The sequence below is a fragment of the Oreochromis aureus genome, linkage group 12, assembly GCF_013358895.1.
Source record: "Oreochromis aureus strain Israel breed Guangdong linkage group 12, ZZ_aureus, whole genome shotgun sequence".
Classification (NCBI taxonomy): Eukaryota; Metazoa; Chordata; class Actinopteri; order Cichliformes; family Cichlidae; genus Oreochromis; species Oreochromis aureus.
Window position 1 is genome coordinate 32,987,143 of NC_052953.1, and position 21,164 is coordinate 33,008,306.

Here is a 21,164-nt window from a genome sequence, read left to right on the forward strand (position 1 = left end):
GTCTCAACATAGTCGTTATCAGGGATTGTTTTGATCGGCTCCAGCCTTGAGCCCGCAGCTGGCGCCGGAGGGGTAGCCACATTATGATTGCGATTTTCTTCCAACAACTCATGAGAATTTCGAGCTGTTTCTTTTAGCACTCCGACACTGGTCCCTCCATCACCCGATGGATAGCTGCGAGTTTTTCCATGATGTTATTTACCTTCAATTCCGTGATCTTGTCACTCTTTTGCTCACAGATCAGATTCTGAGACCTCGCGACCAACTGATCCGACCAACTGATCCGTGATGTATTCCAACTTCCGCCCATAGTTGTTGATTTGAGCGGATTCTTCCCTGATGTGTCCCAATATCCGCTCAGAGATGTTATTCTGAGTATTCACTGCAGCCGCAATTGCCTCCAAGCTCTTGACCATGTCCCCGTCTGTGAGCCCTTTCTGAAAACCCGCACCTCGTCCCGTCAATTCAATCTCAGCGGGCAGCTTTGCGACATTCGCACCTCGAAGCGTGTCCAAAGCGAACTGGTCGCGCTTTAAAATATGCAATTTTCACGCACGTGAAGCAGAAATGTGGGAGGAAGTAGTGCCAGACAGTATGTTTGCAAGATGGCAGCTGTCGATCTAGCGTTTAAAGAGAGAGTCTCCCTTCTCTATTGACTCTAGAGAGCAGAGCAGCAGCGTAAAAGGCGCTTTACACATTAGTCATTACAAAAATTTATTTGAAATAATATTAAGATGCTCAAACAGAAAAACATTAAACATAAATATATAAAATATAACTATTTAAAGAGAGACAGGAATAAAAAGGACCCAGCTTAAAGTGGAAGAGCCTCAGGGAGAAGGAGGAGAAAAATAAGAACATTGTTTTTGCCCTGAAGAGCCGGCTGCCTCATCAGAGGCAGCAACTAGTGACTGCTAGAATGAATGGCTTTGGCTGGACCTGCCCCTTTGAACTAGGTCAGAGCATCACGTCACCAGGCTCCTGATTGTTTGTCGCAGCGCGATTTGACACTGGAGTTCAGATTTTTCCAAATCGAGTGGTAGACACGATAAGCGCGAATGCACAAAATGCACCACACAAATCTGCTTCTGAAGTTTCGCGCGACCCCCAGTTGCGCTTCATCGTACTCCTTCATTGACTTTATATGTAAAGTCACTGTTATCATGTGCCACTGTGTAACAGGATAAGATTCTTCATCTGTTAGTCACTTAAACAATTTTATTTAATCATTGTGCAGCATGATCCTGCTTTACAAAGTAATAGGACAAAGTATACAGTATAGCAGGATAATAATATAGTAACAAAATTATTGAGAAACAACCATAATGCAAACAAATGTAAAAAAATGTTTCAATATAAGAATTAAGAAGAATTATACAACATCAACTTTAAAAACATCACAGTCGTTGGTTTTAATGGTGTGGCAAACTGATATGTGTCTTACCGCTTGCATGTGAGACCTAATCTTGTATACACGTTTAGTGGTCCTGCTTCTAAAAAGGCACCAATAAGAAGCTCATTTGGCATCATGCTCTTTTCTTTTACTACTCATGCAGAAGTCTGCTTTGTAAACAAAGTAGATAAATATGTACATTTAGATAAAAATGCAAATGCAACCAAACTTTTACAGTGTCATGAGTGAAAGCATGGTTTAAAATATTAAAAAAAAAAAAAACACTTAAGGTGCTTTATAATGTTCAGCTGGTGTGGTAAGTGCATTCTTTAAGTTCTCTGAGTGCATTCACTGTAGAGTGCAACAGAGAATCACACTCTCCATAAGAGTGGTCATGATTGCGGTCATGATTACTCACGTTGGCAGGATGGGACTTTATCACTTTTTCCAGATGATTTCTGTGATGGCCACAATGATGCCTAGGACCACTAGTGTAAACTTGACTGCAATGACAATAGTTTTTTCTACAGTGACAGAAAAAAATCAGTTTGCTTGGGTTGTAGTTGTGCAACATGACACAGTAAACTGAACTTAATCTGTAGACTGAAGTAGATGACTCTTACCAGTACCACTAAAAGCGGTGTCCACTGAATCACAGGTGGGAGACATCCACCCAGGCTCGCACTGGCACTCACTTTTGTGGTTGCACACCTGGAGAGCACAAAGAAGATGTTGCCATTATTAGACTTAAAAAAATACACTTCAGTGAATATGCTTTATTTAAAAAACAACAACAAAAACACTGACCTACCTTTTGAATTTAAGTAATATAAAACACTCAGCCCCAGTATAACTGGTGGCAATTAACTAGATTTAGCCAAATTTGAATTACTTGGACTTTTCTTGTGTATTCTGTTCATAGTAACATATAATCCGTGCTTCATCACTCAGAACAGTCACTTTTCAAAAACAATTGGTTATATCTATTTTTTAATAAAAAATAACTTAAAAATTGCGCACTTCATTCAGTGCATATTTGAAATCACACTGCAGTTGCAAATGTTTGCACGTGGTTCTAAAAAAGCCTACATGAGTAAGTTTGGGCATGTCTTATATATCTCACATTAGCTTTTCAGGGATGCCTTAGAAGGATGTCTTTGTCTTTATAGGGCTAAATATGACCACATTAGGATTGAAGTTATAAAACATAGAGTTCAAAACTCAATGCAGGCAGTAACAGTTACTCCATCCACCTTTTACACATAAACTATATTTTAAACATAGATATGTTAGATTAGCTCCCCCCGGCTAGTGAAGGATTTAGTTAAACTTTGCAGAGAAAAATCACACAAAAACTACTTTAACGTCTTTAAAAACATTAGAACTCTGTTCACAACTATGAGGGTACGCAACTTCTCCTCTTAATGATATTTTGAAAACATATGAACTAATAATGAAAATACCAGAACATACAGTCCAGCACAGAACTGTTTTAAATCATTTCTACCTCAATGGATCAGTTTTTGGTGTCATCATATACTCACAGCATGGCCTGGGCATTTTGCTGAACAGTTGGTGTTTCTGTACGCTGTCTGCAGATCTACACACTGATTCTGACTGCAAACCTTGGAAAAGACATATATTTAACTTTAAATATGAACAACTACATTGTAGATGTAGTAAGAAAAAGTGGATTCAGGAAGCCTGCTACCTTTCCATCTCCACATTTAGTCCCCGTTTCCACCTGGCCTTGGTCACTGGTGGTGTCTGAGAAGAACGCTGCCTTGCATGTGCCGATGCTGACCATCCGGCCGTAGTTTGGGTTGTCATTACCGCCTTCACAGAAGAGCTTTCCACAAAGAACATCTCTGCAAAAGAAAGACAGTGATTGTTTCTGATCATGTTCGGTTAATATGAAGAATGAAGAATCAAAATAAGGGTCGGCTGCAGAGCAACTGTCGCCCGCAGAGCAACTGTCACCCTGTACATCCTGCTGGGACTCACTCTTGCTGACAGGGGATGAACTGATCATTTGAGGGGCGTGTGCAGAAGGCATAGTAGGTTCCTCTGGTGTTGTAGTTATAGCATCCTTGTCTGGCCTCAATAGCACCTGATAGCACCAGGAGATTGCATAAAAACCTAATTCTCCATATGACTTTCACATACATCAATATGTGTATTGGCAGGATACTCACCTGATCCATACATCTTGACACACTGCTTAGGTCTCTGTGGACACTGGCCGTTGTAGCAGTACCCTTGGCCTCCATCACATGGGAGCCCATTCACAGCAAACACATCCTCTGGACAGGTCGTGCTCTTCCCATCACAGTACTCTGCCAGATCACAGTCATCCTGCTTTGCACGACACTGTCTGGAGGTAGGCAAGATCTGTGCGGAGCATATTCCATCAACGTGTAAATTGTCTGAAACATTGTTTTTCTTAAAGTGTAAATTGATTAAGAATTCCAGCGCTATGTGAAACACCCCGACTGCGTGAGCTCTGTAAACAAAATATCAATATGCAATACTGTGGTGTTGGTTCAAACATTTGCCATATCCTCTAATTACTTGAGGACTGTAGCTGAGCAAACAACTGGATCACTACAGCCGGAGGAGAGACTTTCAGGGATGAAAATAAGTGGCACCAGTTACACTTATCTGTCTTCTTACTGACTCACCTTACAGTTCTCACAGCACTCGCCTTCAGCACATTGTGAACCCTCTTTCAGGGTGCAGGTGGTGGCGTTGCAGCAGGGATTGGTGCACTCCTACAGGGACAACATAGATTAGAACTCATCAGGCTGCTGTTAGGTCTTACTGCTGGGATGCATTATTAAACATCTGTTTGCTCTGTTCCCGTGAGGAATCTTTCTCGCTAGGTTTCATGGTTTATTGACACTGATGAATGATTTCCACTGTGGGTGTCCGCTGGCCTCATGATCACACATCACGATGTTCATACTACTAAAAGCAATGTCAAGTGTCACCAATATAGTGTATAATCACTCTTCTCAGTTTCTACTTTCTACTTCCTTATAACTTGATTTTCAGGAACTTTTGTGGTATAAGACCATTATCGAGTGTGAAGCACAAACATGTAAGAAAGTGTTGTAAACAAAATACTTATTTTTCAAAATCTGTGTTTAGCATGGCCTTGATGAAGTTGCTGGCCTGTAAACATTCAGATATACAATAGATTTCATCTCAAAGTACCACCTTTGATCAATTTTCACTCCAAATTACAATCCTTAATGCATCTCATACACGTCTCCTGTAAGATGAGAAACCAGTCAGTTCAGCCACGTGTGGAGATTCTGGGAATTTTACGCATCCTAAATAATTACATGCGGTGCTCAGTTGATGAATCTCATTCATGTCACTCCACAAGACACAAACATTTTCTCTTGATTATTCACTCTCGCCTCTCCAGTGCTGCTTCCGGACAAATGGACTGCTGGCCAGCAGATCCTTCTCTTCTTGCATCCGATTCAGTTCCAGCATCATCCCATATCCAGGTTTTCTAACATTAACCATGTTTTCTTTACCTGTGGTTCTGCTTTTCCTGTTTCTATGTCCTGCAGGTCTTAAACTCCTGGCAAGCTGACATTCAGCTGGTAGTGGAATCAGAGTGTCTTCTCTTCTGTCCTTTGACAGCTCTCAGCTTTGTCACAGGATCTAAGCTCGCTCTTCTACAGCAGCCTTGAGCCTGCAGGCTCTATTTTTCTCTCTTTACCCCAGTCCACACTCATGTCTTATCTCCCTTGAGCCCTATCACAGTTTCAGTCTTTAGTCTGCTTCGCACTTCCTCTTCGCTATCTGGAACCATCTCACAATTTTCTCACTCACCATGCTGCTCCAAATCTTATGCCTTACCCTCGCAATTACTTCAATATTTCAATAGCCTGGTTGCAATTACATTTTTTCAACTTTATATTTAAGCTTGTAACTGACATTTATGCAATATAATGAAGTAAATGCAGAATAAACACAAAGAATTCTATGCTTAAATTCAAAGAGAATTTGAATAGTTTACTTCAGTCTTTTAACACAGGTTCTCTCCTGTGAAATAGAACTTTAAAAAAAAACCTATATACTAATAGGTAAGTATACACTAATATATAATATATATTAGTGTTGTCAAATAATTAAAATGTTTAATCAGATTCATCACAAGGTTACTGTGGATTAATTTTGATTAATCATGATTAAATTTTTAATCTATATTAATTGCATTTCATTTTGCATGAGCAAACAGACTCGAGAAAAAAGGGAAAATATACGCACTTAACATGTTTATTGAACATTTTGCATATTCACAAAAAACTCTGTAAACATTTATCCACTCTCTCTCTGTCACTGTTAGGGAGACACTTCAAGTCCTTGAAACTAGGAACGAAATCTATGTAAAGCGTGTGTTGTCAATGATATTAATAGGTCTGCAGTTTGTTGCAATCCACTTGGCAATTGTGTCAGTCAATGGGAGTCTCCAAATTCATGGGCTGCATTACGTCACAGCGACGCGACGGAGGCTGTCCAAATTCGTAGACTCCTCCGAATGCAGCCGACAAATGCGTCCTCCTTTTCCCCGGGGGCCAGCGACAGGGACAAAACGGGTCCGGAGGCCGACCTCGAGGCTGGACCAGGCGAAGCTGATGCAGAGGCTGGATCGGACGAGGCAGGACCAGACAGCAGCGTGGCAGCTGCGGAGCCAGACGGCAGCGTGGCAGCTGCAGGTGGTGGCACAGCAAGCGACAGTGTGGAAGCCGCAGGCGATGGAGCAGGTGGTGGCACTGCAGGCAGCGGAGTTTTAACAGCTGTTGGAAGCACTGCAGGCGATGGTGTGGAAACCACAGGTGGAAACACAGGAGGTAGCTGAGTGGGATCAGAGCCGTCAGCGGACTCAAGGTGCTGGAGCGATTCCTCCGTCTCTTCATCAATGACAGATGGTTGAAGCGGCTCCTCTGGCCCCTCAGCGGTGACGGATGGCAGAAGCGGCTCCTCGGGCCCCTCAGCGGTGACGGATGGCAGAAGCGGCTCCTCAGGCCCCTCAGCGAGGACGGACGGCAGAACCGGCTCCTCGGGCCCTCCAGCGATGATGGACGGCTGAACGGACCCCTCGGGCCCTCCAGCGGAGACAGGCAGCTGAACGGGCCCCTCAAACTCTCCAGCGGAGACAGAAGGCTGTAGCGGTCCCTCTGACCCTCCAGTGGAGACAGAAGGCTGTAGCGGTCCCTCTGACCCTCCAGTGGAGACAGAAGGCTGTAGCGGTCCCTTGGACCCTCCAGCGGAGGCAGGCACAGGACCAGTAGGCACAGAGACCTCTGGCGGGTACAGAACAGAACCAGCAGGCGTGGGGACCTCTGGCAGGGATGGGTCAGAACCAGCAGGCGCGGAGACCTCTGGCAGGGACGGGTCAGAACCAGCAGGCGCGGAGACCTAAGGCAGGAATGAAGCTGGTTGGAGCTGCGCAGGACAGTGGCTCTGTTCAGGCAATGACAGCAGGATGCAGTCCTTAGCTGGCCGAATGAGCTCACTGGAGCTTCCAGCGTGGAACGGAGGTGGCAGAGTTAACTCCTCAGAGCTCTCAGCAGAGACCAATTGCTGAGACAGTCCTGTTGAGCTCCCAGGAAAGACAGGTTGCTCTGGCTTCTTCGTGTCCAGGGGTCCAGAGTTTATTGAATGCTGATATTCATTCTCTGGGGAGGCCCTGGAGAGAGTAAAGGTCTCTAAGTTGGCCAGGTCTTGAGGAGCGACAAAAATCTGTGTAGGGCTATCCTCCTCCTGAAAATGAGTGGGTGGAGCTGGTAACACAGGAGACTGAACGGAGGTCGACAGCTGAGCTGCGGGAGACTGAACGGAGGTCGACTGAGCTGCGGGAGACTGGACTGAGGTCGACTGAGCTGCAGATTGTAGTGCCGGTTGTGGTGAAGGTGGAGCTGGTGATTGAGTGAATGATTGAGCAGCAGGAGACTGAACTGGGGATAGCTGAGCAGCTAACAGAGCTTCTGGCTGGGCAGTTAAACGAGCTTTCGCTGGGCAGCTAAACGAGCTTCAGGCTGGACAGCTGATACAAAAAATATGTCAGGAGTTGGCGAAAATGACAGTTTTTCATTAAGATAGCCTCGATGGCGTTTATTGCTACCATCCTAGCCTTGATGTCTGAGGTGGTGGAAACCCGCATCATCAGTCCTTGGATGCGGGACAGGTCATGCTCCCGGGATAAGCCCACTGGGTCCATGTACTGGTCGTGTCGTTCTGTCATGGTGGGCTGTGTGGCAGGCAGGCAGGAGTGGTGGACCTAAAATGCAGGACTCTTGGAGACAGGACTTAAACTGAAAGTTTAAGTCCATATATTTAGAAAAACAAAACAGAAACAGAAAAAGCTGGGTCAAAATTGACCCAGAACCGTGACAAAAAAAGCACTATGCTGCTAAAAAATGAAAAATAGATATTTGCAAAATTCTGCCTAAATATGTATTTTACCTGGTTAATGTGTGTGGCGGGGCGTGGTCTGAAGCGCCGCTGCAGGGGAGGCGGACGCACCTGAGCGGCACCCGCAATCCTCCGCAATCACGCCTCGCCGCCTTAACGTCTGTGCTATCTGTGCTGTTGTGTTGGTATGTCTCGGGCTGTGAGCTGAAAAACCGCAACCGCGTGTGAAAAGTGGTCAATAAAGAGATGCTGAAAAGCAGTGGCGGTCCTAGCCTGTTTGGCGCCCTGGGCGAACACTCCCTGTGCCGCAAGCAGCAGTCGCACCTCGCAAAAGGAGGGCGCCCTTACTCCCAGCAAATGGGCAATAGAAAACCGATCGGTGCCTATCCCATTCCCAATATGCGCTGGCATGATGTCGGGGCAGCAATTTTTTTTTTTTTTTTGCTGATGCCCGTGATGCCGCCCTGGGCAACCGCCCGTGTCGCCTGCATCAAAACCGCTACTGCTGAAAAGCATGTTCATGGAAACATCGTCAGGTCTGCTGTGATATGTTTACAATGGGACTTCTGCTCCTGAACCTCTGTGCACAGCGTCTGCAAATCGGGGCTGTACGAAGTCACTTTCATCTTTACGCAGGACTGTAAGCTGTCATCTGTGAGGCGTGAGCAGTGTTTGTTTTTAACATAGTTCACAGTGGAGAACAGCTGCTGACATAATGTGGATCATAAGATCCATAATTGGCCTACCTGGGGTTGAAAGTCTCGATAAATGCACGGCGTTTTGGCGGGTATACCGGCTTCCGCGAGTGTGACGCTTATTTTGAGCGATGAAAAAATAATAGAATATAATTTTACTTTTATATTTCAATGTCACAATAATCTTTTAATTTAGAACTACAAGTTAAAAAAGAACTAACATAAATAAAATACACTTCAGCTAAATACTTCTAATTTATTTTACCAAACCACGCGGAGCCACACTATAAGAACTAAAGAGCCACATGCGGCTCCGGAGCCGCAGGTTGCCGACCCCTGACCTAGGGCGACCGTCCTCTTTTTTTGCACTTGTTGACTTGTAAAAGCCTATATGACATTTTTTTATTTGACCATTCATTAACCTCACAGAGAAGGCATCGTTTAAATATGTTGAAGTTTTCTTTAAACAAACAGTATTATTAAAGTGACCTTTATCCTTAAGATGCAGATGGACTGCTGAGTCTTCTCTGATACACCGGCTACATAGGGGATGACAACGTTGTTGCGTCTGTCTTTAAGACAGACAGACGCAACAACGTTGTCATCCCCTATGTAGCCGTGTATCAGAGAAACTCAGGAGAGTTTTCTCCAAGCACGACATCCCAGTGTACTTCAGACCCAGCAACACACTCAGACACAAACTGGTTCACCCGAAAGACAAAACTCCAAAACACAGACTTAACAACGTGGTGTATGCTGTACAGTGCAGCGAGGAATGCCCAGACCTCTACATTGGAGAGACCAAACAGCCACTTCACAAGCGCATGGCACAACATAGAAGAGCCACCTCCACGGGACAAGACTCAGCAGTCCATCTGCATCTTAAGGATAAAGGTCACTCTTTCGAGGATACCATTGTTCACATATTGGACAGAGAGGACAGATGGTTTGAAAGAGGAGTGAAAGAGGCCATCTATGTCCACTGTGAGCGACCATCTTTGAACAGAGGCGGTGGTTTACGACACCAACTGTCTGCCATCTATAATCCAGTTTTGAGTTCCCTCCCCAGACGCCTTAACGCCCACTCACATCCTGGGCCATCTGACCTCAGGAATTCACATGACAAGGTGGGGCCAGGTTTCACAATGGGCTCACCCGAAACCCTGGCTGATTAGGTCCCACACCCGCTTTCACACCTGGGCGCATGTGATTAGAGGATCACCAGGGGGTCCTTTGTCCCTCCTTGGGGGGATACTCCCACTGAGTTTAAATCTGGGACTCTCGGCCATTTGACCTTAGAACTGAAGAAGCTTCTCGGATGAGAGGTGAAACGTCTTCAAGCAACTTAAAGAAGTCCAGACGCTTTTCTTTGCAAACTCCTTTGACTACGATGACCTGGATGACTGAGAACCTTCACAGACATAAGTCCCACAAGTACATACAATTTGACACAACTACACAAGCATTGTTTTATCCTTTTAAACCGAACTTTAACGCTACTCTGTCAACAGCCTATTGTCTAAATCCGCGGTCCCCAACGTTTTTTGCGCCATGGACCGGTTTATGTCCGACAAGGTCCGGTCCGTAAAAATCGTCATTAAAATACAACCAGTACCGGTACAAAAAAACAAATAAAATGTGTTCATAACACACAGGAAAAGACACATATATCAACGATAAAAGCGAATAAAAACGCTGAAAACCATAAATTTCACACCCGAACCTCAACACTCGCGGCCCGGTACCGGTCAATGGCCCGGGGGTTGGGCACCGCTGGTCTAAATAACCGAGCTAATAGAGCTACGTAAACATAGCGAACATGAGAGCACCCGCCTGCAGACGTCAATAATGCAGCGTAATTAATAATCTCCCGATCTTTGCGGAAGTTATAAACTGCCTCCGGAACCCAGTTAAGGTACAAAAAAAAAATCTATTCAACAAAAATAGTGATGCAGTTCAGACCTGAGCATGCACAGACACAGCTCAGAATCATGGCATAATAGTAATAAATGAATCTGTACTTGCTACATTGTTTATCAGACTAGTCTCTGTAAGTGAGAGGCCAGCAAGACATAAAGAAATAGAAGTTTGTGAACCTACAATAGGCCTATGCTGCTGAGGGCTTTCCTCTACTGTTGCCAAATGCTTGCTCATAGGCAGCTCTTTGATTGTTGGGGTTTTCACAGTGTTTTGTTATAAGATCTTTATCTTACAAAATATAGTGCCTTCAGACTAAAACTGAACTGAATTGAAAAAGAAAAGCTCTCCTTCACCAGATCAGATCATCAACAGCATGTAGATCAGATCAACTTGCTACAAAATTAAAGTTTTAACCAGCTGATGTGCTTATTTACCTGCACAGAGCCACAGTCGCACTGCTCTCCTTCCTCTTTGAAGCTGTTTCCACAGACCGCGGGAGCCACGATACTCTTGTAGTTTGGTTTGTCCAGCAGACAGCTGGGGCTGCGGCTTGTTAGGTACTTTTCATAGTTGCTGCTGCTGCAGCTACTGAAGCTTCGAGGAGTTTTCCAGCTGAAGAGGAACAAACACATTATTATTATCTTTTTTTGTGTTATCTTTATCAGTGTCTGACACTGGGCAGACATGGCTGCACAATAGCTGCATGGTGGTACAGCATGTATAGAATGTGCTCTAAACATGCTCACACACGTTCTTCAGTCTCATAACCATGTGAGATTAAGGACTGCACCAGCTGACCTCCTTTTTGCTCCCAACACGCACAACAGTACTTATGTTGTTGTACCAAATGAAACATGTTCTGATGATCAAAACATTTAGTGAGGGTTGTAAGGCTCATGAATGTTTATTTACTGTCACTTCTTATAGCCTGCATTTTATTTGCTAACATAAAGAGTCTGTGTTTAAGTTGCAGGATGCTTCAGAACAGCTTTTCTTACCTGAGGGCTGCTGCCATGATGCAGCTATCGTCAGAACATAAACAACCACTGGAGTCATCGTGGTTCATGCCCAGGTTGTGGCCCATCTCATGAGCCAGTGTTGCTCCCACTGCTATGGCTCGGTCACTGTGATCCTAAAAAAAAATGAAGAACAAGAAATAAGAGTAAAAAGTCACTAAGAGCAAGACAGAGCAATGCAATAATGTTACATGTTTGTCTCATTTTCTCAGTCTATTCATTCGGGACTTTCAGACTGCATGGATCTATTGACAGAGTTAGTGTAGTGGTCTACATGTGCAGTGCAAAAAGCAGAAAAATGTTTTAAAGGATTTTGTGAAAAATGATTGGTTAGTCGAAGAATGAGTTTTACACATTGCAGTTAAGGAGATGTGTGCATCTCAAATGGGCAAAGAAGACTTTGTAGACTGAGTCTAGTTCTAGATCATAATTTAATTTAGTTTTTTGCTTTTAGCATCTATCTCTATACATATATATACACATATACATATATACACATAAAAAAAAAAAAACACCCATCTCGCCCCTGCGGGCGGTTTATCCTTCAAGCTCGGGTCCTCTACCAGAGGCCTGGGAGCTTGAGGGTCCTGCGCAGTATCTTAGCTGTTCCCAGGACTGCGCTCTTCTGGACAGAGATCTCCGATGTTTAGGGATGGGTATCGTTTAGGTTTTATCCGATACCGGTGCCAAACCGGTACTTTTGAAGCGGTGCCGGTGCTTAAACGGTGCTCAAACCGGTGCTTAAAGAATGGAGAAATCAAAATTGGTCTAAAAACCTCTCATGTTCAGCTGTTTTTTTTGTAAAAAGATAACAATGTTAGCCTTTTCTACAGCTATAGGGCATATATGGTATCACTCTTGGCTGGAAGCAGTGCTTAATCAATGGAAAAAAACACAAACTTTGTCCAAAAACCTCTCATGTTTAACTGTTTTCCACTTTTTCTTTGGTCATTTTAGCCTTTTTGGCCAGGGTGAAGGGAGTATCTGCCATCAAACAAGAAGACAGCCGCATGTAACTACGACGGTGTTTGCTAGTTCACCTTACATGCATTAATGTAATAATGTGGTTAGCACCTAGTGCTCCGATTACCACGGGGACCACCGTTACCTTCACCCTCCACATCCTCTCGAGCTCTTCTCTGAGCCCTTGGTATTTCTCCAGCTTCTCGTGTTCCTTCTTCCTGATATTGCTGTCATTCGGAACCGCTACATCGATCACTACAGCCGTCTTCTTCTGTTTGTCTACCAGCACTATGTCCGGTTGGTTAGCCACCACCATTTTGTCCGTCTGTGTCTGGAAGTCCCACAGGATCTTAGCTCGGTCATTCTCTATCACCCTTGGGGGCATCTCCCATTTTGACCTTGGGACTTCCAGGTTATACTCGGCACAGATGTTCCTGTACACTATGCCGGCCACTTGGTTATGGCGTTCCATGTATGCCTTGCCTGCTAGCATCTTGCACCCTGCTGTTATGTGCTGGATTGTCTCTGGGGCATCTTTACACAGCCTGCACCTGGGGTCTTGCCTGGTGTGATAGACCCCAGCCTCTATGGATCTTGTACTCAGAGCTTGTTCTTGTGCTGCCATGATTAGTGCCTCTGTGCTGTCTTTCAGTCCAGCTTTGTCCAGCCACTGGTAGGATTTCTGGATATCAGCCACCTCCTCTATCTACCAGTGGTACATACCGTGCAGGGGCCTGTCCTTCCATGATGGTTCCTCGTCTCCCTCCTCTTTCTTGGGTTTCTGCTGCCTGAGGTATTCACTGAGCACTCAGTCAGTTGGGGCCATCTTCGTGATGTATTCTTGGATGTTCGTTGTCTCATCCTGGACTGTGGTGCTGACACTCACCAGTCCCCGGTCCCCTTCCTTCCGCTTAGCGTACAGCCTCAGGGTGCTGGACTTGGGGTGAAACCCTCCATGCATGGTAAGGAGCTTTCTTGTCTTTATGTCAGTGGCTTCTATCTCCTCCTTTGGCCAGCCTATTACCCCAGCAGGGTACCTGATCACGGGCAGGGCGTAGGTGTTGATAGCCCGGATCTTGTTCTTACCGTTCAGCTGACTCCTCAGGACTTGCCTGACCCTCTGCAGGTACTTGGTGGTTGCAGCTTTCCTAGCGGCCTCTTCATGGTTCCCATTCGCCTGCGGGATCCCCAGGTACTTGTAACTGTCCTCTATATCTGCAATGTTGCCTTCTGGTAGTTCAATCCCCTCAGTTCTGGCTACCTTCCCTCTCTTTGTTACCATCCGATTACACTTCTCCAGTCCGAACAACATTCCAATGTCATTGCTGTATAGCCTGGTAGTGTGGATCAGTGAATCGATGTCTCGTTCACTCTTGGCATACAGCTTGATGTCATCCATGTACAGGAGGTGGCTGACAACTGCTCTGTTCTGTAGTCGGTATCCGTAGCCAGTCTTGTTAATGATCTCACTGAGGGGGTTCAGGCCTATGCAGAACAGCAGTGGGGACAGAGCATCTCCTTGGTAGATCCCGCACTTGATGGTGACTTGTGCTATGGGCTTGGAGCTGGCCTCTAGTGTTGTACGCCACATCCCCATTGAGTTCCTGATGAAGGCTCTTGGGGTCCTGTTGATCTTGTACAATTCTAGGCATTCCAGTATCCAGCTGTGGGGCATTGAGTCATAGGCCTTCTTGTAATCAATCCAGGCAGTGCACAGGTTGGTCAGTCTGGTCTTGCAGTCTCGGCTGACTGTTCTGTCTACCAGTAGCTGGTGTTTTGCGCCTCTGGTATTCTTGCCAATTCCTTTCTGTGCCCCACTCATGTATTGACCCATGTGCCTGTTCATCTTAGCCGATATGATGCCTGACAGGAGCTTCCATGTAGTGCTGAGGCAGGTTATTGGTCGGTAGTTGGATGGGACCGGTCCCTTCTGGGGGTCCTTGGGGATCAGGACCGTCCAACCTTCGGTTAGCCATTCCGGGTGTCTCTCGTTAACTAGCAGCTGGTTCATTTGTGCTGCCAGACGCTCATGGAGTGCAGTCAGCTTCTTCAGCCAGTAGGCGTGAACCATGTCGGGCCCTGGTGCTGTCCAACTCTTCATACTGGAGACCCTTTCTTGGATGTCTGCCACTGTGATGGTTACTGGACCCTGTTCAGGGAGGTCGCTATGGTCTGCCCTCAGATCCACTAGCCACTGAGCATTGCCGTTATGGTTTGCGTCCTTCTCCCATATGCTCTTCCAGTATTGCTCCGTCTCCAGCCTTGGTGGTGCTGTACTCTTATTGTTCCCTTGCCACTGAGAGTACACCTTTGCTGGTTCTGTGGAGAACAGTTGGTTTATTCTCCTGCCTTCTATCTCTCTGGTGTACCTCCTCAAGCGGCTGGCCAAGGCTGTGAGTCTTTGCTTGGCAGTTTCCAAGGCCTCAGGTATGGACAGCTTGCTGTATTTCTTATGCACCTTCTTTGTCGCACCTTTCTGCAACTCCATTAGTTGGCTAAGCTCCCTCCGTGCTACTTTGATCTTGCCCTCTAGCCTCCTTCTCCATGGAGGGTACTGCCCCTTGTGGCTGTTCAACTTATAGCCAAGCATCTCACTGATCTATTCTATTCTATTCTATTCTATTCTATTCTATTCTATATTTTTATTTATTTATTTTTTCCAAAGGTTTCACTGGGTAACTCAATAAGTATTGCATGAGTATAGCAAGAATCAGAAGACCATCAGCCTCAATATGATTTAGTCTTTGCAACATAATCTACACACCAAAAGACACTGGTCTCAAAATATTACAGTTTTGTATCCTTTGGGTTTGTATTTAAAGGTTTTTCACCTATGGCTTAACCCTTGTGTTGTCCTCAGATCATTTTTGACCCCAGGATGTATGGCAACACGTGTATGGAAATCCTGAGGACAACACAAGGGTTCAAAGAGGATTAAAGAGACAATAAAAACCCTCAAAATATTACAGAGGTAAGTAAGAACACCTCACCTGTATTACACCGACAGAGTGACCAGAACAGAGAGTCCCAATGAAAGCAAGACCCACAGTTGCTCCTTCAAAGTCGATACCACTGAAAAATAAGATCAGAAAGCCTTGAATTCATACCCGGGATTCATATCATCCATCTACTGACTTATATTTTCAATCCCCCCCAATTTGTTTTCTCTTTCCTACTCAGGTTACTGATGAAAGTAGGAGACATTTTGCTCCACATGATTTGAGTCTGACTGGATTCTACTTATAGAATCTATCCATACCTTATAAGATGTGCGTTGTCATGTTTTATCCTGTTCACCAGCTCAGAGTTTCTCCACTTCATGAAAGCATCCAGGTTTGCCCCTGCTGGGGGGGTCACAGAGATCAGGTCATCATTCGTCCATATCTCCAACCCCACCAGAGCAATAAAGGTCCTCAGAGGTTTGTAGACCTGAAGAAGACAACATTGGAGATGTCACATTATACTCAAACTGCTAACAGCTACTGCAGAACAGTATGTAGTACAGCGTGTCTGTATTGGTATGGAATCTGTATAGAAATAGCAAAAAAAACGGACTCACCATGTTGATAAAGTTGACCATCTCAAATATTCTCTGTCTCATCTTCTTTTGATCCCTGTTCATCTTCACATACTGAAACACCACAAGACAAATTTCTCATCCTGTTTCTCAGCAGTTTATCTTATAGAAATCAAATTTTTGCAAAACCAAGGGGAAAAAAATGAAAATGTTATAAAAGAAGAATAATTTTACCGCACGGTTATCAGCAACAAGGACGAGCTCAACATATTTCTGTTGCTGTACAATAGAAATACTCTGAAGAAAAAGAACAACACAAAGGAAGACTTAAACTTTGTTAATATAAGAATAATATTGGTAGACTGAAGCATGTATTAGTCTTTTCTTTGTCACATTTAACCTCTGATAGTTTGAAGACTTAAAAGGTTTCAGAGGTCATGACTTGAGGACAAAACTAATTGTATTACCCCTGATGTAAAGCGGCCGTGGCTTGTTGGAGGTTCATAGTCGTCACTCCAGCTGGTGTTAGTGACCCCACACTCGGCAGGCGTGAAGTTCTTTTCATTAAAAGTCGTCACTGCATGATCCCCCTCATCGTCACTGGATAATGGCTCAATCAGGTACCTTTGTGCAGATGTTCTGAAGTAACCCCTAAACCAAATCATGCTGGTTAGATCAGTTCATTCATTTTTCAGATGTTGCTTTGAGGCTGAATCAACCTGGGAACCTGTCTGCTGTCGTCTGAAGACTTGGTCTAATTTGAGCCAAACTTTCTCTTCTGTTGTTTTCACTTCAAGATTGTTTTGATTGCAGTGTGAGTTTAGTGGTTTTCAGCATTTTTAATTTTGTTTTCCTGAACTTTAACATGCTGACATCATCTTAATCATTATACATGTTGATGGTAATGTAATGTTTTGCTAGTTAGGTTTAATTAAAGTTAGAGATACTGTGAGGTGAGGTTTGGTTGAGGGTTACGATAGGGTTAACTTTAGGTTTACATCTAAAAGGTAATGAGAGTATTTGCACAACTTGTTTCTGGTGAACCAAGGTGGCCAGAAATCTGTTTATCTCATATGAAAGTTTAACATTATTAATTTAATCCGTTATACAAATACAGAAACTGCTTACTTGGCTTTGTGGCTTAATACAACAAAGGAATGAAACTTTGAGGTTATTTGAATTATTATGACTTACAGTATGGGTGGGTATTGCTTTGGAATGATGTCATGACAGTTTAAATAAAGCAAAGATAAAGACGGTGGCTCACCTGAGTCCATCACAGGTACTGATGCTAACAGATGACTCACTGTCGTTCACAATCCTCCCATGATAGAAGCAGTGATCCTGGCAATGACATGAAAATAGTGACTGTGTTATTAAATGACAACATTTTAAATTTCTTTTCATCTGCTTATGTCTCCAGCATTCACTAACAGCCTTAAAAGCCTTTGAAGCGTTTTAAATCTAGTAAAATGTGCAATTTTACAGCTGTAAGTTTGAGGTAAGTTTGTCTACAAATGCAAACACTTACAATGTCATTCGGTACTGTGGTGACTCGAGTCCCATCTTCTTGGTAGTAAGACTCAGAGTAATCTTTGGTAAGTAATTCACTGAATACAGAAAGATAAAGAATAACATAACATGATAACATGAGTTAAATTGCAGTTTATTCCAAAAAATTGCTTGTTTTGAAACAGGGTATTTTACATTACTTGTATATCCATGTTTCCACTTATTTTCTCACACTGCACAGACACACAGGTTTAGAGAAGTGAAAACTTACTTATTTCTTTCTAGTTGCATTTCTATGTCTTGTCCGCCCACAGTCATTGCATACGTACGAGTGTCTGGTCTGTGGTACTGTGGGCAAAAAAACAGGAAATTTTCTAGTCATTCATTTTTATTTTTTCATTTCCCTTGGCCGGCAGAAAAACAGCAGCTGATTTGATTGTCGTCACAGGATTTAAAATAGAAAAGAAAAAAACCCTCTGCGTGTCTTTTTCTGATTGTGTGAAGTCTGACCGGTCGAACCACCTCATAGTGCGTTCCCTCCTCAAATTCAGGACCATGGCTTTCTGTGGAAGTGAATCACATATGTGTGATTAGAAGAAGGATATTAATTTTGGATGCTAGTGTCAGCAGGGTCTATTTTGTAATTGGATAGCCGAATGCTTAAGTCATTGCTTTCATTATTTGTGTTAACTAATCTCGTCTGATCACGTCCTGCTTTTCTAAAAATTTTATGTATCTATTTATTTTTAACCAAACCAATAAAACAACAACAAAAAACAACACTGAGTACATAATTTGATATTCCATTCCAAAGGTCATTTAGGTTGCAAACATGTGATCATTGTGACTTCAAACATTTGATTAAAGTTACATTCTCAAGTTTGAGAAAAAAACTAAATGACTTTGCTGACCCAGCCGTCCACCCTGACCTGCTCCCTGTGAGATTTTGCAGTGCTCAAAACAATAACAATCAGTGTCACTATTTTTTATTTGTGATGTAAACAAAATTTGCTTGAATAACTTTATGTGTATAAATGACCAACTAAACGATCACATTGATTATTTCCTAAAACAGCACTTTGACAGAGCTTCAAACACACCCCACTACTTTTTCCTTTTACTTGCTCCACTTGGCTCAAGGCAAAGTGGGTGGGTGATATGCAGTATAAGATTACAGATAATAAATGTAATATTAAATTCAGAATATTAAGATTACTTTGGAAAGGTCCATATTTATGCTGACAAATTTAAAATGTGACTATGTGTCAAAATGTCAGCTTACACACTGCATGTATGATGTTAGTTCGAGTGGAGGATTCCTATGAGGTCTCCTATAATAGCAACTGCACCTGAGAGGGTGTTGGCTTTCTCTATCTTACCTCTGAGGGTGCATCACAAAACTAGCAGTGTGTGTCAAGTAATTCTTTCTCATTCTGTTTGTTTTTTGAGGCAATTTTTGGTCGTAATGAGTGTGAATAGAAAATGTGTTACACAGGTAGGAGACACGGTGTTTTAATGTTCCCCTTATAATCACATGTCTAATAAACAAATGCAATGGGCTGAGAGGCGAACTCATCTGAACGTGAAACATGAAACAGACCAGAGCTGATAAATAGGAGATTTAGGGGGCTAATTGAGGAAAAGAAACCTGTCCCCTGTAGAGCTTTGAATAAACAGAGGGTAGGACAAAACTAGGTTTTAGAGTGTGAGTGGAGGTAAAAGTATCCAGTGACTTACCCGAGTGCTTGGGAGAGGCATATAGGATGAGGACCCACAATAGGAGGTTTCGTGTCATTGTCCAAGTGCAAACAGTGAGTGGGATGTGCTGCGCTCACCGCAAACTAAAACGAAGGACCGAAAATTTGTGTTGCGCTGGTCGCTGCGCTCTGCTTGCAAAGCCCTTTTTTTTTGGCGGTCACTCTGTGTACTACATGCACCTGCTTCTTGTCATTTCAAAACATGTATCTGTCGGACTTCGGATCCTCTATGAAAGTTTGTGTTGTATTATGTTCAAATGTTTAAATAAAATGTATCCCTCATTCATAAAAAAGAAAGCTTTGTGACTATCCCGAATTGTGAAGAGTGTGTCGTTTGCACCATACTCCCCCTCCCCCCAATTTATAGGTCCCTATATATGCACGTAGACCGCACAGAATGTTTTCTTTCATCGTGTGGTTGAATTTAGCGCAGCAGTATGGCGTTATTGTGACTCTATACCGAGCGTACGTAAATAATTTTTGCAAGTACAAATGTGGCATTTTAAGGGGAAAATTATTTTGAGCAAAGACAAGCTTAATTTGAGCGAACAAAAATTATTGCTGCGTGCAATAAATGTATTTCAGTGTTTGCTGTTATCCATACAGTCATCCATATCTTATCCATGTAATAACAGCCCCTCTCACTCAGTTGTTGGCATTTACTCTTGCTCAGAGCTCTGCACTGTGTGCTGACAGACATCCGCGGACCTGCTCTCAGTGTGTCGACCCTGTCTCAACATCTCCCTGCATGCTCAACTCTTTCCGTACACCGTTATAAATGTGCCACAAAACCACCAATCACACACTTGGATGCAAAAATTCTGATTGGCTGTTTTGGTCTCAAATCAGCTGGCTAGCTACTGCATTCAGCAAACAAAATCCAGTGGAGTGGTTTGGTTTAAATTAAAACCAATTTTCGGTTCGTATGTTTAATTATTTTATTTTACAATACATAATTTTTTAAAAACCATTGTTGGTTTAGTATAGTGCTGTCGCATTTTTGTGAAACAGATTTGGAAAGAGTCAGTCCTGAAGAGATGTTTCCTCTTCAGCCTTCCTCCAGAAGGAGGGATTTTTGATTTACTCTGCATCTTAAAGGTTCCAATAATACAAAGGAATACGTTCAGGGTTTGGCACACATACTTCCCACCGCTGCCTTTCCCCAGCGTTTTGCACACCTTCTGAAGCAGATTATGTGTTTAGATAGACTTGTTATGATGGAAAATATCGATATACAAAGTGTAAATGATTGTTTGAGAAATTTTACAGTTAACTATATTACTGATTTTGTTAAACATCTTGTAACCATTTTCCTTAATATTACTCTAACAAGTGCATTTTTATTTAATTATATACACTAAAGCAGTTTTAAAGTATATTGTGCATCTTCTACTGAACTTGTGTTAGAGCTATATAACTGAGCATTGTACCTTATTAGCTTGTGATTTGTGTCTTCGTGGACCAGGGAGAGACAACATCAACTCAATGCATGGAGGCCATCATTCTTCACCACTGAACACGGAGATCCATAGAAACCAAATGTCCTTGAACCATTTGATAGCTATTTGGCATTTGATTTTTGATAGATTATATGATATTGTCCAGGTTTTGGTCATCCATTGTGCTGTATGTTCCTCTCACAGACAAGTCAAAATCTTGCATCCTCATGTAGATTGTCCTTCTTGAAACACCAAGACATTTAGCAATGCAGCTGACTGGCAGCTGAGTGTTCTTCAGTTTTTCTCTCTTCTGTTTCCACTTCCACAATGGCCACAGAGTGGTGTTAATTTCACACTGGACCAGATGATGAAGGTTTTGTAGAGCCTCTGCAATATCTGATACTGCCTGTTTGCTCGGAGAAAGATTCAAACAGAAGAAGCTCATGACAAGTTAAAAACTTCAAATAATCTAGATTTAGTGATTGCTGGTTTAAGCAGCTTCCAGGTTAGTGAGGAG

At 43.3% G+C, this 21,164-nt stretch overlaps 1 protein-coding gene across 1 annotated transcript; it reads right to left on the reverse strand.

Annotated features, from left to right (window-relative positions):
- Positions 1-1,387: 1,387 nt before the first annotated feature.
- Positions 1,388-19,246, reverse strand: LOC116321291 (zinc metalloproteinase-disintegrin-like batroxstatin-3). Its single transcript, XM_039621300.1, has 19 exons — positions 19,189-19,246; positions 17,962-18,014; positions 17,723-17,799; positions 17,471-17,549; positions 17,207-17,283; positions 16,407-16,590; positions 16,174-16,236; positions 15,982-16,053; positions 15,682-15,851; positions 15,413-15,494; positions 11,442-11,575; positions 10,878-11,055; positions 4,075-4,164; positions 3,589-3,784; positions 3,398-3,503; positions 3,105-3,261; positions 2,938-3,018; positions 2,017-2,104; positions 1,388-1,917 (listed from the first exon to the last, which is right to left on the reverse strand). Exons 1-19 carry the CDS (start codon positions 19,244-19,246, stop codon positions 1,832-1,834), a joined length of 2,031 nt encoding a protein of 676 aa, XP_039477234.1. The 3' UTR covers positions 1,388-1,831.
- Between the last annotated feature and the right edge of the window lie 1,918 nt (positions 19,247-21,164).

Bases quoted from the DNA above. Each gene is read 5' to 3' on its own strand.
- LOC116321291 (XM_039621300.1), bottom strand. From the start codon at position 19,246: ATGACACGAAACCTCCTATTGTGGGTCCTCATCCTATATGCCTCTCCC. The intron at 16,054-16,173 runs GTAAAATTATTC...GTGGTGTTTCAG, and splicing joins TTGTTGCTGATAACCGTGCG to TATGTGAAGATGAACAGGGA. The intron at 2,105-2,937 runs GTGAGTATATGA...TGTGCTCTCCAG, and splicing joins CAAAATGCCCAGGCCATGCT to GTGTGCAACCACAAAAGTGA.